A 16,395-nucleotide genomic window follows, 5' to 3' on the forward strand; every position below is an offset into this window, starting at 1 on the left:
AAGTTGAGGATTTTGTTTCATTTCTCCATTGTGAAAGGAAAATATATATGTGGTTTTCACTTCTACATTCATTCTCTTTCCTTTAAGGAAGCATTTCTTGAGTATCTACCACATGTAGGACATTGAGGTTTGAACTGTGGGGAAAACAAAAATAGTGTTTTTTACATAGTGTCATAGGGAATTTCAACTTAAAAAAAGATTTTGTGGTCTACTGGGGACTTGAATATAGTTTTTATTTTTACCAAAAATAACAGTGATTTCTTTCTTTCTTTCTTTCTTTTTTTTTTTTTGGCCACGCTGTACTACTAGCAGGATCTTAGTTGCCAGAGATTGAACCCAGGCCCATGGCAGTGAAAGCGCCGAGTCCCAACCACTGGACTGCAGGGAATTCCCATAAATAACAGTGATTTCAGTACTGTCCTTGTAGTCTATTGTATTTTTAGTGAAAACTGGCGACCTCTTAGGAATATTTCTTTGGAAGTTTCTAAAATATTTGAGTCACTCTTAGTTTATTTTAAAAAACAAATAGAGGGACTTCCCTGGTGGTCCAGTGGTTAGGACTCGGTGCTTTCACTGTCATGGCCCCGAGTTCAATCCCTGGTCGGGGAACTAAGATCCCGGAAGCTGCATGGCACAGCCAAAAAAAATAAAAGAAAAAAACCCGAAGATGTAAAACAGGTAAACAAAAAGGTCTTACTGTATAGCACAGCGAACTATATTCAATATTCTATAATAGACCGTAATGGAAAAGAATATACATGGGTGTATGTGTATACATATGTATAACTGAATCACTTTGCCGTACAGCAGAAATTAACACCACATTGTAAATCAACTATATGTCAATAAAAACAAAACAAATAGAGATAACTGTACTTGGAGGCAGAAAATCCTGGAATAAGGACTCATAATAGTCACTTCAATTCTTTGTCTTGACTTCCTCAAAATACTGTTGTTTGATTGAATGAAAAACGTCTAAAAGCATCCAGAACCCAACCTATTACTTAGATAAATGCTACAAAACATAGTGTATGTCCGCTTATCTGATTATTAAATTTAACATGCATTAAAATCCCATTACACTACCTTGCCTTGCCTACAGGTATGCACAGTGATTTCGGAAAAAAAAAAACCTGGCTGATCATAAATTTAAAGAACACTGATTATTTTTATTTTATTTATTTATTATTTTTAATAGAACTTTATTGGAGTATAATTGCTTCACAATACCGTATTAGTTTCTGTTGCACAACAAAGCGAATCAGCCATATGCATACACATGTCCCCATATCCTCTCCCTCTTGCGTCTCCCTCCCACCCTCCCTGTCCCACCCCTCTAGGTCATCACAAAGCCCTGAGCCGATCTCCCTGTGCTATGCGGCTGCTTCCCACCAACCATTTTACATTCGGTAGTCTATATATGTTGATGCTACTCTCACTTCGCCCCAGCTTCCCCCTCCCACCCGTGTCCTCAAGTCCATTCTCTATGTCTAAATCTTCATTCCTGCCTTGCATCTAGGTTCTTCAGTACCATTTTTTTTTTAGATTCCATATGTATGTGTTAGCATACAGTATTTGTTTTTCTCTTTCTGACTTACTTCACTCTGTATGACAGACTCTAGGTCCATCCACCTCACTACAAATAACTCAATTTCATTTCTTTTCATGGCTGAGAAATATTCCATTGTATATATGTGCCACATCTTTATCCATTCATCTGTCGATGGACATTTAGGTTGCTTCCATGTCCTGGCAATTGTAAATAGTGCTGCAGTGAACATTGTGGTGCATGTCTCTTTCTGAATTATGGTTTTCTCAGGGTATATGCCCAGTAGTGGGATTGCTGGGTCATATGGCAGTTCTATTTTTAGTTTTTTAAGGAACCTCCATACTGTTTTCCATAGTGGTTGTATCAATTTACACTCCCACCAACAGTGTAGGAGGGTTCCCTTTTCTCCACAGCCTTTCCAGCATTTATTGTTTTTCTAGCTTTTTTGATAATGGCCATTCTGACCGGCATGAGGTGATACCTCATTGCAGTTTTGATTTGCATTTCTCTAATAATTAGTGGTGCTGAGCATCTTTTCATGTGCCTCTTGGCCATCTGTATGTCTTCCTTGGTGAAATGTCTATTGAGGTCTTCACCCCATTTTTTAACTGTATTGTTTGTTTTTTTGATATTGAGCTCCATGAGCTGTTTGTACATTTTGGAGATTAATTAATTTGTTTCATTTGCAAATATTTTCTCCCATTCTGAGGGTTGTCTTTTTGTCTTGTTTATGGTTCCCTTTGCTGTGCAAAAGCTTTTAAGTTTAATTAAGTCCCATTTGTTTATTTTTCTTTTTATTTCTGTTACTCCAGGAGGTGGGTCAAAAAAGATCTTGCTATGGTTTATGTCAAAGAGTGGTTTTCCTCTAAAAGATTTATAGTGTCTGGTCTTATATCTAAGTCTCTAATCCATTTGGAGTTTATTTTTGTGTACGGTGTTAGGTAGTGTTCTAATTTCATTCTTTTACATGTAGCTGTCCAGTTTTCCCAGCACCACTTATTGAAGAGGCTGTCTTTTCTCCATTATATGTTCTTGCCTCCTTTGACGTAAATTAGGTGACCATATGTGCATGGGTTTATCTCTGGGCATTCTATCCTGTACCACTGATCTATATTTCTGTTTTTGTGCCAGTACCATACTGTCTTGATTACTGTACCTTTGTGGTATAGTTTGAAGTCGGGGAGCCTGACTCCTCCAGCTCCGTTTTTCTTTCTCAAGATTGCTTTGGCTATTCGGGGTCTTTTGTGTTTCCATACGAATTGTAAGGTTTTTTGTTCTAATTCTGTGAAGATGCCATTGGTAGTTTCATAAGGATTGCATTGAATCTGTAGATTGCTTTGGGTAGTATAGTCATTTTCACAGTATTGATTCTTCCAGTCCAAGAACATGGTATATTTCTCTATCTGTTTATGTCATCTTTGATTTCTTTCATCAGTGTTTTATAGTTTTCTGAGTACAAGTCTTTCGCCTCCTTAGGCAGGTTTATTCTTAGGTATTTTATTCTTTTTGTTGCAATGGTAAATGGGAGTGTTTCCTTAATTTCTCTTTCTGTTTCTTCATTGTTGGTGTATAGGAATGCCAGCGATTTCTGTGCATTAATTTTGTATCCTGCAACCTTACCAAATTCATTGGTTAGTTCTAGTAGTTTTCTGGTGGCATCTTTAGGATTTTCTATGTAGAGTATCATGTCATCTGCAGACAGTGACAGTTTTACTTCTTCTTTTCCAATTTGTATTCCTTTTATTTCTTTTTCTTCTCTGATTGCTGTGGCTAGGACTTCCAAAACTATTTTGAATAATAGTGGCGAGAGTGGGCATCCTTGTCTTGTTCCTGATGCTAGTGGAAATGCTTTCAGTTTTTCACCATTGAGTATGATGCCTGCTGTGGGTTTGTCATATATGACCTTTATTACATTGAGGTAGGGTCCCTCTGTGCCCGTTTTCTGGAGAGTTTTTTTTTTTATCATAAATGGGTGTTGAATTTTGTCACAAGCTTTTTCTGCATCTGTTGAGATGATCATATGGTTTTCTTTTATTGTTTTTTTGCGTTTTTGGTTTTTTTGCGGTACACGGGCCTCTTACTGTTGTGGCCTCTCCCGTTGCGGAGCACAGGCTCCGGACGCGCAGGCTCAGCGGCCATGGCTCGTGGGCCTAGCCTCCCCGCGGCATGTGGGATCTCCCTGGACCGGAGCACGAACCCATGTCCCCTGCATTGGCAGGCGGACTCCCAACCACTGCGCCACCAGGGAAACCCGATTATATGGTTTTTATTCCTTAATTTGTTAATGTTTTGTATCACATTGATTGATTTGCATATATTGAAGAATCCTTGCATCCCTGGGATAAATCCCACTTGTTCATGGTGTGTGATCCTTTTAATGTGCTGTTGGATTCTGTTTGCTAGTGTTTTGTTCAGGATTTTTGCATCTATGTTCATCTGTGATATTGGTGTATAATTTTCTGTTTTTGTGATATCTTTTTCTGGTTTTGGTATCAGGGTGACAGTGACTTCATAGAATGAATTTGGGAGTATTCCTTCCCCTGCAATTTTTTTGGAAGTTTGAGAAGGATCAGTGTTAGCTCTTCTCTAAATGTTTGATAGAATTTGCCTGTGAAGCCATCTGGTCCTGGGCTTTTGTTTGTTGGAAGATTTTTAATTACGGTTTCAATTTCATTACTTGTGATGGGTCTGTTTATATTTTCTAATTCTTCCTGGTTCAGTCTTGGAAAATTGTACCTTTCCAAGAATTTGTCCATTTCTTCGTGGTTGTCCATTTTATTGGCATATAGTTGTAGTAGTCTCTTATAATCCTTTGTATTTCTGCAGTGTCAGTTGTGATTTCTCCTTTTTCATTTCTAATTTTATTGATTTGTGTCCTCTTCCTTTTTTTCTTGATGAGTCTGGCTATGGGTTTATCAATCTTGTTTATCTTCTCAAAGAACCAGCTTTTAGTCTTATTGATCTTTGTTATTATTTTCTTCATTTCTATTTCATTTTTTTCTCCTCTGATCTTTATGATTTATTTCCTTCTACTGAGTTTGGGTTTTCTTTGTTCTTTTTTTTTTTTTTTAGCTGGACCTTTTTATTTATTTATTTATTTACTTAACATCTTTATTGGAGTATAGTTGCTTTACAGTGGTGTGTTAGTTTCTGCTTTATAACAAAGTGAATCAGTTATACATATACATATGTTCTTCCTCTAGTTGTTTTAAGTGTAGGGTTAGGTTGTTTATTTGAGGTTTTTCTTGTTTCTTGAGGTGAGATTGTATTGCTATAAACTTACCTCTTAGAACTGCTTTTGCTGTGTCCCATAGGTTATGGGTCGTAGTGTTTTTGTTGTCATTTGTTTCTATGTATCTTTTAATTTCTTCTTTGATTTCTTCAGTGATCCCTTGGTTATTTAGTAGCACACTGTTTAGCCTCCATGTATTTGTGTTTTTTATAGTTTCTTTTCCTGTAGTTGATTTCCATTCTCATAGCGTTGTGGTCAGAAAACATGCTTGATACGACTTCCGTTTTCTTAAATTTTCTGAGGCTTGATTTGTGACCCAAGATGTGATCTGTCCTGGAGAATGCTCCATGTGCACTTGAGAAGAAAGTGTATTCTGCCACTTTTGGGTGGAATGTTCTGTAAATATCAATTAGATCTATCTGCTCTATAGAGCACTGATTATTTTTAAAATAGTCTTTTTTGTTTTATTAGTAGCTTAAGGGAAAACCATTAAATTATACTCCACCTAGCCCATAGCGTTTGCCTCCATTTTGCAGACTTCTGATTTCCACTCCAGAGGTTCATAGTTGTCACTTTCTTTTGGTTGAACAGCCCTGAAGTAGTTTGTTCTTCTGGAAGAAGCCTGCCGACAGATTGAGTAGGGTCATCATCTTTATTAATAGCAGCTAGAATTTAGGTGGGAAAAAGATGTGTGGGATGGAAACCTTTTCAGTTAAGCGATGTCCTCTGCATCAGTGATGAAAACCAAGACTCCAACTACAATAGGCGACATTCATCCCCTGTGAATCTTCTCCCAGAGGCTTGCAACTCGGGGACACTGGGTGTGCCAGCACACACAAATTCGGATTAACCAGACAACATAGAGATGGCCCCTGAAACCTCAGCTAATGAGAGGCAAAGCATTCTGCTTGTTTGTTTTATTTATTAATTTTATTTTGCTAACTCTTTCAAACCCAGACGTTTAAGTTTTTCTTTTACCTGTGCATGTTTGAAGGCCACCACAGCCATCTCTCGACTATTTGGGAACCAGTACTAGTTGTTGAGGAAAACGGAATCCAGATGTTCCACTTATTTACCTAACAGATACCTCGGTAGCATATACTGTCTACTAGGATTGGTCGGAGTGCTTTCCAAATATTGATTCATTTAAGCTTGAGAACAACCTGACAAGGTATGTACTCTCATCCCCACTTTATGGATGAGGAAGCGGAGGTGCAGAGGTTCGTTGGCCACATAGCTGGGTTCACACTCAGGCTGTCTGGTTTCTACCCACCCTGCCCTTCCGCCTCTCACCGTGCCCGGTTGCCCCTTGCTCTGCCCTGTGGCTTCTCTGCTGGGAAGTAATTGGTGGTGGTGGAGCTGGGATTTGAACCCTAGTCTCCTAAACCCTTGTCTTGTGCTCTCTCCACTATAGGAAGTTTCTACACAATGAGAGATTCAACTCACACCATTTTTATTACAGGAGAGGGAGGGAATTCAAAGCTTTAATTAGAGAAGGGATGAATAGTGTAGTTTAAAAGAGGGTTTGTGGGATTATTGATAACTAGCAAATAATTTTCTTATTCAATTAAGAAACATGCTTTCTGGGGGAAATAATGTACAGCATGGTGATGATAGTCAATAACATTGTACTGCATATTTGAAAGCTGCTAAGAGAATAGATCTTAAAAGTTCTCATCGGGGGCTTCCCTGGTGGCGCAGTGGTTGAGAGTCCGCCTGCCGACGCAGGGGTCACGGGTACGTGCCCCGGTCCGGGAAGATCCCACATGCCGCGGAGCGGCTGAGCCCGTGAGCCATGGCCGCTGAGCCTGCGCGTCCGGAGCCTGTGCTCCGCAATGGGAGAGGCCACAACAGTGAGAGGCCCGCGTACCACAAAAAAAAAAAAGTTCTCATCAAAAAAAAAAAGTTCTTATCACAAGAAAACAAATTCTGTAACTGTGTATGGTGACAGATGTTAACTAGACTTATTGTGGTGATCATTTCCCAGTATATACAAATACGAAATCATTATGTTGTACACCGGAGACTAATATAATGCTGTATGTCGGTTATACCTCAATTTCAAAAAAAAATAAATCAATTTGGTTATATATTACCCCCCCCCCCCAAAAAGAAGAAAAACAAAAACATATACTTTCTGGTTTGGGTTTTCTTCTTGTTGAGGATCTGAGGAGATGAGCTTCCTCCCCTGGCTTTGGAGGACTCACACTTCCAGCGCTTCCCTTGTTTCTCAAAGTGGTCCATGGACCAGCAGCAATGGCATCACTGGAGAGATAGTTAGAAATGCAGAGCTTCAGACCCCACTCCAGACCTCTTGACTCAGAATGTACATTTTAATAAGATTCCCACGTGATTTATGTGCACATTATGATTTGAGAATCACAGCAGAATACCCCAGAGAAGTGTCAAGATGGAAGCCCAGAAGTGTACTGTTTGTACAGAAAAGTAATTGAGGGAGGGGAGAGGTGCTCCGCAAGTCTCATCTATAGCAAAATTATGACGCGCAGGAAGTCAGTCCTTGGCCCAGCACCTGCTCGCATTTTCTCTGTTCCGTCTCCCTTTCCTCTCTGGGTCCTTTAAAAAGGTGGCTTTTCCAGGATGCCCTCTTGAATTTACGATTTTTTTTTTGCATATGAGGGCCCTCTCATTGTTTCCTACCTAGTACAGTCCACATCTCCATCTCCAGTTGAAATTTCTCTTGCGAGCCCCAGACCCCTATTTCCAACAATACCGAGCACCTCTGCCAGGCAGCTATCTGATTGTCTCCAGCGCCTTCATGTCAGAATATCCAGGACTGAGTTCCTTGCTCTACCCACAGCTTCCTGTGTCTTGTGTCTCAGTTACCCTTAAACAATTCCACCATCAACTCAGCCTCCCAGGCCAGGCGTCTTCTCTAGCCTGATGCCAAAGTTTTCTTCTAAAGACTGCAGATCAGATTACATTGTTCTGTCCTTAACGCTTCAGTGATTCCAGATCACCTGCAGAATTATGTCCAAACTTCTTCCCATAGATGGCGTCCAAAACCCAGAGGGCTCAGGCCCCTTGCTACATATCAGACTCCACCCTCCTCCTTTTCCGCACCCTCAAGTCCTCCTGCAGGCCGGTCCTGAAAATGCCGTTCTGCCACGTCTGCCTGTGCAGACATTACCTCCTTCTCCCCTTCTGTGCTGATTCTTTGCATTTTCCATACTTTTATCGTTCTGTGTATCACACTGTTTTGTAATAATTTGTTTTCATATCTGTTTGTGTTATAGATTTGAGGTCCTTGAGGGGAGGGAGTCTGTCATTAAGTTGTCTTTCAGCTTTATGTCTCTAGCTCCTAGCACCATGTTCGTCATTCAGTAAGCACGCAATAAATCCTGGATAGATAGGTCACTGAGTGAATGAATGAATTTACACACCTGCTACCTGTTTTCCCTTTCTCTTGCCATCCTATTCCCTGAAATCTCCCAAAAGGCGTCAGCGTCATCAAAGCATGTGATCCTGGGTCTTCCTTCTCAAGCACTAAAGTGGGTGCCGAATCTGTGCTGATACACCAAGAGTAGTTAAGAAGTTTGCCTGTGTTATTCCAAGTTTTAAGTTATATTTTAATCCGGGTCTCTCAGAGAAAGCCTCTTAGAGGAGGCACTTTGTAAAAGGTTCCTGACGGCACCTCTGAAGACTGGGGGAAGAAATATACTGACAGAATGGACAAATCTGTCAACCGCTTTCAAGACACTGCCAATGGCATATAAGAGCTGACCTTGTTTATCCAACAGGTGGATGCTCCTACAGTATGTGAAGAGAGGGAAGACACAGACATTTTGCCTCCTGGTCGATTAGGGGAGGACTTCTTCTACACTTTTAGCAAATGCCAAGTTCAGCCCTAGGAATTAGACAAACAGTGACCATGGGCCAAATCTGTCCACTGCATGTCTTTGTAAATGAAGTTTTATTGGAACACAGCCATCCCTAGTCACTTCTGTATTGTCTGTGGCTGCTTTGCGCTTCAGTAGAAGAGTTGAGTAGTTGAGACAGACACCGTTTGACACACAAAATCTAAAATATATACTGTCTGGCCCTTTACAGGAAAAGTGCACTGACCCCTAGAGAATCCAAAATGTGATGCTTTCTTGACTTGACATTTTTATAATCTCCTTTTTATTGTCAGTGAGATGCTACTAATTGTCAAAAATGACTTAGACCCCTCATGCAAGGACACAGCCTCATATACTGTGGAGATACCAACACTGTGACAAGATTTGCCAATTTAAAAAATCAGATCAGTTAAATTCTTGACATCAACCAATGCTAGTGCAACTGACAACTACAATAAATCTTAAAAGTTCTCATCACAAGAAAAAAAAGTTCTGTAACTATGTATAGCGACAGATGTTAACTAGACCTATTGTGACCATCATTCCCCAATATATGCAAATACTGAATCATTATATTGTTCACCTGAAACTAATATAAGGTTGTAAGTCATTTATACCTCAATAAAAAGTAACGATAAAAAGAACTAACAAACAGCAGGCTTCCTTGGTGGTGCAGTGGTTGAGAGTCCGCCTGCCGATGCAGGGGACACGGGTTCGTGCCCCAGTCCGGGAAGATCCCACATGCCGCGGAGCAGCTGGGCCCGTGAGCCATGGCCGCTGAGCCTGCGCGTCCGGAGCCTGTGCTCCGCAACGGGAGAGGCCACAACAGTGAGAGGCCCGCGTACCGCAAAAAAAAAAAAAAAAAAAAAAGAACTGACAGCTACAAAAATGGTCGTAATAGAACCAAACTTAAGAATGTTTTGAATAAAGAGATTGCCATTGCTGATGGCAGCCTGCAATGGATGAGTGAGATATAATTGCATTTGTTTATCTGAAGTTTGGTCTTTATAATCATACACAATCGTAGTCAAGAAACTTGTATTACAGTCCTCGGAGATTGGATGCTGCAAAAATAACCTTCTGCTGTTCAGATATGCCTGAGTTTGTCTCAAATTAAGAACTACAGAAATACATACCATTTTCATGGTAGAAGAAATTACTCTCATCACCCAGAACTTTCTGAATGTCTCTTTCTGCTCTAGGTCCATTTGTGATGAACACAGATGAAGAGATTTCTCAGGCCATTCTTGATTTCAGAAATGCAAAAAACGGCTTTGAAAGAGCCAAAACCTGGAAATCAAAGATTGGAAACTAGTGACAAGGGCAAGGGCAGGTCTGGCTGCCTTCTAGAATTTTGCCCTTTGTGGCATCCACCCGTTCAGTGCATCCAGTTTCCAAAGCTGACCTCGCCAGTGCTCTCAAGAATTCCACACTCAAGTGATGACATGTTTTCTATAGCCACGTCTGTGAGATATTTCCTGGCCCAAGCAAATAAACCTAATTGTTGCTTCTTTAAAAATCAGTGTTCTTCATTTCAATCTAAGTTACTTCTGTTAAATTATTTTGTCTATGTTTTCCTTTTCATGGGCATGTGGACATTTTGTCGTCTTTGTGCCTGTGTGTTTTTTAAAGCACGTTTGATTACTTTCTGTGTGTCACTGATGGAGGTGCGTGAGCATCTGAGGTCTCTTTCTGAGCAACGCAGTTTCGATGCCTATGTGCTGGGGTTTCATGTTACAGGTTATCTCCGTGGGTAAAGTAACAGCAGTTCTGAGCGTTTCAGTCAGTTTTCAAAACTGCCCTGCTATTGGTAGGGACACGACAGGATTACGGCCAAGACTTCCCTGCTTTTTCTGCCAAAATGTGTGTCGGATTTAAGACACATGCTCCTGCAAGCTTCCATGAGGGTTGTGAAAAAAGTTTGAATCCACAACTGGGTCCCAGCCTTCTGTAGCTGCAAACATTGGTGGCCAAACCACCTCCTTCTAAAACAACTCAAACCTGGGGCACAGGGGGGGAAGATTTTTTTTTTTTTAGTTTGCTGGAAATGAAATGGACTTAGAGGCTTTCTTATTTCAAGTAGAAGACATATCCACTTCCTGATTATTTTTGGAGCGTTCGAACATTTAAACTTTTTTTCAGTTCTCTCCCCCCCATAAGATTGTGCAGAAACGTACCTTGACTAATTGATTTTGATCACAACTGATTATTTGTTTTTCCCTGTGAACTCCTGGGGTTTCGAACTTTCCTTCTGGAGAATATGCCTTTTGAACCAGTTTGCTCTAGCTGCCTGAGGTCAACTGCTTGGTAATCAGTGGATATTAGAATATTCAAAATGTACAGACAGTGGGCAGTGGTGAATATTTTCATGATGTCTTCTCTGCAGTTGGTGCAGAGCTCCAGTTATGAACATGGACCAGTGAAGGTAGGTGAGCTCAATTTTTCATGTGATGCAGATTTTTAAGTTGGCTTATACAGAGGATGTTCTTTCTTTGCCGCCACTGTTTTTGAGACAATATAAAAATGCATAACACTCCTCGTAGTGGGCAGGATATATTCTGTACTTGTTAATGAGTATTCTGTTTCTTAGGCTTACTAAGATTCTTGCCATGAGTTTTTGAAAACGCTGGGGGTGGGGGCTTTTGGAGATGTAAAAGGACATGAAAGTTTCCCCTCAACTGTATATGCAGATAGCAGAGTGATTTTTTTTATTTGAAACAAATTGACTTACAGGGTTGTGTTACTTTCTGCTGTACCACAGTGATTTTCTCATGAAGCATTGACTTGTTTTTATGACACAGATAACTTTGGGGGCTGTTTATTTTCAGGTCATCTGTGAGCTAGTTTAGTTAGTTAATTTCTTCTGGGAACTGAAAACTGCCATGCTTTCTACAGATGTTTTCTATCTGGTTTTCCAAATTACCCATTGCCACCATCTAGAAAAATCTTTTCTCTGAAGTCGTTTTGGTCCTTTGCTTTTTGAAACGTGTGTAAAACTCAACCATAATCAAATCTTTGATTCTGTGAGCAGGCGTCAGAGCCCAATGAATTGAGAGTAATGAAAAAGGATTAACTGGGATGTTACTGTCTGAGCACTGTTTCGCCCAGTTTTATTGTATTTCATAGACTGTACTGTTTTTCTCAGCTTTTGATTTTGAAAATGATTCAGATATAATTGTTTTGACTGAAGTGGTGCGAAATCATTATTGATTTTGGAATTTCTGGCCGTGAGCAATCAAAGTGGACTTGAGATTTTGTAGCTGTCGTTAGGAAATGCATTTTCAACAAGGTTGATATCGCCCCCAACAGGGGAAAATTGGTCCTTGGGGGTGAAAACGTCTTACTCTTATGTATAAAGCACAGATGTACTTACACTACAGAAAGAGATACACAGTATTTCTGCGAAGGTTGAACTCTGTGTTAGGTGTAGAGAGTCACCTTGTCCAGCAAGCGACACCTTTCTAACTTTCCAAATTCCAAACGGACACGAGAGAGATCACCGTCGTTCAGCTCCACTTCATTGCCACCAGCCTGGATGTGGGATCTCAATGCCAGATCGCAGGGAAAAGGGAATCTCATTTTGAGCCTGGGGGACAGGAGAAAAAAAAATCAGACTTGTTTGAAGTAAGTAAGGCTTTTCAGGCTGTACAGCTGTCTTTAAGTCCACCCAACCCCTGGCTCAATTAAATCTTTCCGATGCGAAGGAAAGACGTGCATACAGTTAAACAGAAGTTCGGGTGTAGATACGAGTGGGTGGTGAGGGCTAAGGAGGTATATCATATTGGTTATTATACATTTTCTTTTCCCCCGTAACTTTCTCTTAAGAGAAAAATCCAAGAAGATATGTGTTTCTTAATGTTCTTCTTGTTTAAATCAAAATTGAGTATGAAAGCATATTCAAGATGGTAATGGTTTGGACACTGGGATATGAATGTATTTTGTGCATTTTGAGATAAAAGTGTTTCATTTATTGTAAGACGTGTCCAGGGTCCTCCATGGTGGTAGGTTCGTGAGCGTGTTCCTCTCTCCACCCTCCCCTCTTCTAACCACCTCTTTTCCCAAAAGGATGGCAATGATGCCAATTCTATCACGAGGTTGCCCTTCCCCCACAGTGGTCACTTTCTAGCCTTGAACATCCTCCTATTTTTTCAGCTTAGACTAGTAGTGCCTCTAGTACAGTTACACAAGTCTGTGAACATTTTTTTTCTGCAGTAACCATGCAAAAGGCTACCAATACCCTGCAGAATTGCTCTCAAAGCCATTTGAGTGTAAGGCATCCTGATTTCATTAGTCTTGCCAGCTGTACTTAGGACAGCTGTTTGGGGTCAGTAGTGCATGGAATTTGTGAACTGAGATAAATCTGTTGGAAAATCTCAACTCAGATCTACTGTGCGTACTGTTTAGCTGCTAAGTTTTTCAATCATCTAAGCAGAATGTGTTTTCTTCTAGAAATAAGATAAACCCAGTGCCTCTTTCTGGCTCACTAGTATAATCAGATTAACCACCTAGATATGGGATTTATTTCTGTGTCTGTTTTATCCAGCTTTTATATATGTTGGGGTAATCATATACTGTTGCACAGAGCGTGCACTGCACAACTCTAGGATGCTCCATCCACATAGTCTCACGTCTGTATGTGACAGCCCTGAGTACAATGGCGTAGACATTCTGGGCGTTTGATAAATAAATACCTGCAACCTCACTGTCCTGTCATTCACGTCGACCTTCTGACCAGCACTGTTTCTGGTGTATTTGATAAGCATTGTTTGTCACCAGGAACCCTGGCACCCCCTTAAGTCACTAGGGGAAGCCATTGCCCTAAATCTCTTCAAAGTCACTGATGCAGACATACCAGGAGAGTGACGAAGGATTAATTCCGGGTCCTGGTAGGCTTGCCCCACTCTTCTCTGACGGAATTTGTCTCCTTCTTCCCCACACGACCTTTCAGCCCCCTCTTTCATCACTTCAGTGGTGGAAGACTGTTGCTGAGTGGTGGAGTCGTTCAAACTCGGCCTGGGACTGGAATAAATCCAAGATCCACACCTCTAAGTACCGTGAGAAGCCACATGGCTCACGAGACTTCATAACCTTTGTGTCACTTGCCTTCTCCTGAAATTGTCTCTAAAGGGAATTGAATAACAAGGACTAAGATGCACCTTCCATATTTAATTCCAGGAAGCAGACCCGCCCCCACTGCTCTCCCTACGGTCGTGCACAGGGAAGTCCGTTGACTTCGTTGCTAGTCAGATGGCCCAACGAGCTCGTGCCCACTTTCGTATCAGGCACCATCCTTGGCACACAATACATTTGAAATGTTTTCCATTAATTTCTTCTTCATTTATGACCTTATAGGTAAATGCGTTGCGTTACGTGCTTCTGTACACAGATCTTTTCTATCCTTAACTGGTGGTTGAAGCTCTTATATCACTTTAGCCTATTATTGCTATTCAGGATACAGTAGGACCCTCTGTATCTTATAGCTTGAATATACTACTTCCTTGTATGACTTATTTTTTAATTTACAACCCCTGATTTGGGGAATTCCCGGGAAGTCCAGTGGTTAGGACTCCACGCTCTCACTGCCCAAGGCCCGGGTTCACTCCCCGGTCAGGGAACTAGGATCCCACAGGCCGCGTGGTGTGGCCAAAAAAAACAACCACCTGATTTGGACTTGGCGGATTAGCCTTTAGACCCCTAAAAGCTCTAGAAAAAAGATCACATTAAAGCTGTATGTTGAGCGAGTTTCGTTAAGGAACTGCTCTTCGGACAGTCTTATAAAGACAATTTATGGAATGAAAATGCAGTATTTGGACACACAGATGCTTCCATGTAGGAGGTAACGTAGGACGATCTGGAACTCCCAGGCACCTTTCTCATTACCACAGTGGCCTAGAGGTAGTAGAGGAAGAGGGACACAAGTGACAGTAAATTGTTTCTGAGCACCTTTCTAAGCTCAGCTCTTTCCCACCACTTGAGATTAACAGAGAGGGCGGGAAACTATCCACAATTGGGAAAGTGATTGAGATGAGGTGAGATGAGACATTTCTTTTTTTTTAACTTTGTATTTTATATTGGAGAATAGGTGATTAACAATGTTGTGTTAGTTTCAGGTGTACAGCAAAGTGATTCAGTTATACATATCCATATAGCTATTCTTTTTCAGATTCTTTTCCCATTTAGGTCATTACATAATATTGAATAGAGTTCCCTGTGCTATACAGTAGGTCCTTGTTGGTTATCTATTTTAAATATAGCAGTGTGTACATGTCAATCCCAATCTCCCTATTTCTTCTTAGGTTGCTTTTATGGTGGGAAGTCCCCTTTTTTAAAATTTATATAAATTTATTTATTTAATTAATTTATTTTTGGCTGTGTTGGGTCTTCGTTGCTGTGCGTGGGCTTTCTCTGGTTGCGGCGAGCGGGGGCTACTTTTCACTGCGGTGCGGTGGCTTCTCTTGTTGTGGAGCGCAGGCTGTAGGCGTGCAAGCTTCAGTAGTTGTGGCTCGTGGGCTCTAGAGCTCAGGCTCAGTAGTTGTGGTGTGTGGGCTTAGTTGCTCCGTGGCATGTGGGATCTTCCCAGACCAGGGCTCGAACCTGTGTCCCCTGCATTGGCAGGCGGATTCTTAATCACTGCGCCACCAGGGAAGTCCGGAAGTCCTCTTTTCTCTCTCTTACCACTCGATCTTACAGTCTCTACCAAGATACTAGGACATTATAAAGCAAAGCCTCTCTGAGGCCCCCGTGCCTCATGAAAGTCTTGACTGGTTGTGATGTCCTGTTCCTAAAGGCTCTCCCTTGCCTCTCTTTAGAACTTCCCAACATCTGACAGTTCATTTGTTTATTTATTGAGCACGTACCGTGTCGAATGCAGCAGGAAATAAGGCAGTGTTTCAGCCCTCATGGAACTCATATTCCACGTGTGGCGGGTGAAAAGTGCCACGAAGAGGATCAAGAAGGGGGCGGAGACACAGAGGGATGGGTGCGGGGGACCCCTCTGATTCCGTTTACTTTGTGCAGTGGCCGTGCGGTGGGGCCAGTGTGGCTGCAGTAGGGAGAGCAGAGGCCAGAGCTGTACTTCCGGAGCTTGGAGAAATAGCCAGGGCAGATCACGTAGAGTGGCTGCGTTCCAGGAAAACCTCTTGCACACTGAAATTTGAATTGTGCATCATTTTCATGCATCACGAAATAGGCTTCTTTCCATTTGTTGCAACCATTTAAAATTGTAGGAAGGATTTCTTGGCCCACAGGCCATATAAAAAGAGGCCGCAGGCTGGATTTGGCCCACAGGTCAGAGTTGGCCAACCCTGATCTGTATCGTTACGCTGTTTTATCCTATTCATGGGACGTATCAGTACCTGACATTTTTTATTTGCTTGTGTATAGGTTTATTGCTTTGTCACCGTCCACTAGCATGAAAGGTTTTTGAGGACAGGGATTTTCATTGTTTACTTCAGCTTCCCAGTCACCTAGTGCAAAGGTGGAATAGAATGGATACTAAAAAAGTATTTGTTACTGACTGATGGACTGGGCATCTAGGCTTTGAGATACCCAGGCAGTATATTCCCCCTGTGCTATTTTCCTGTGGAGATTAGACAGGATTTGGCTGGAGGTATCAAAGAATCCTGCAGTATTTTTTCAGCCATAAGCTATCCTAGAAGGTGTTTACTTCTAGGAGCTAGTTATAGAAGGAAGTCACCTTAGCCCATTTTTCCAGCTTGGTGGTCACAGAAAGAGTTGGCAAAGCAGCGTCTGGCCAC

General features: G+C 41.4%; 1 protein-coding gene across 1 annotated transcript in view; it reads left to right on the forward strand.

Moving 5' to 3' along the window:
• The window catches only part of PIR (pirin), a 95,732-nt gene extending 85,622 nt beyond the window's left edge, over window positions 1-10,110 (forward strand). Inside the window, exon 10 of the mRNA XM_060002671.1 lies at window positions 9,841-10,110. Within this exon, the coding sequence (XP_059858654.1) occupies window positions 9,841-9,953 (113 nt within the window). The 3' untranslated portion in view covers window positions 9,954-10,110. The remainder of the gene's footprint in view (window positions 1-9,840) is intronic.
• Window positions 10,111-16,395: the final 6,285 nt, after the last annotated feature.

This window comes from Delphinus delphis, chromosome X, assembly GCF_949987515.2.
Source record: "Delphinus delphis chromosome X, mDelDel1.2, whole genome shotgun sequence".
Lineage (NCBI taxonomy): Eukaryota > Metazoa > Chordata > Mammalia > Artiodactyla > Delphinidae > Delphinus > Delphinus delphis.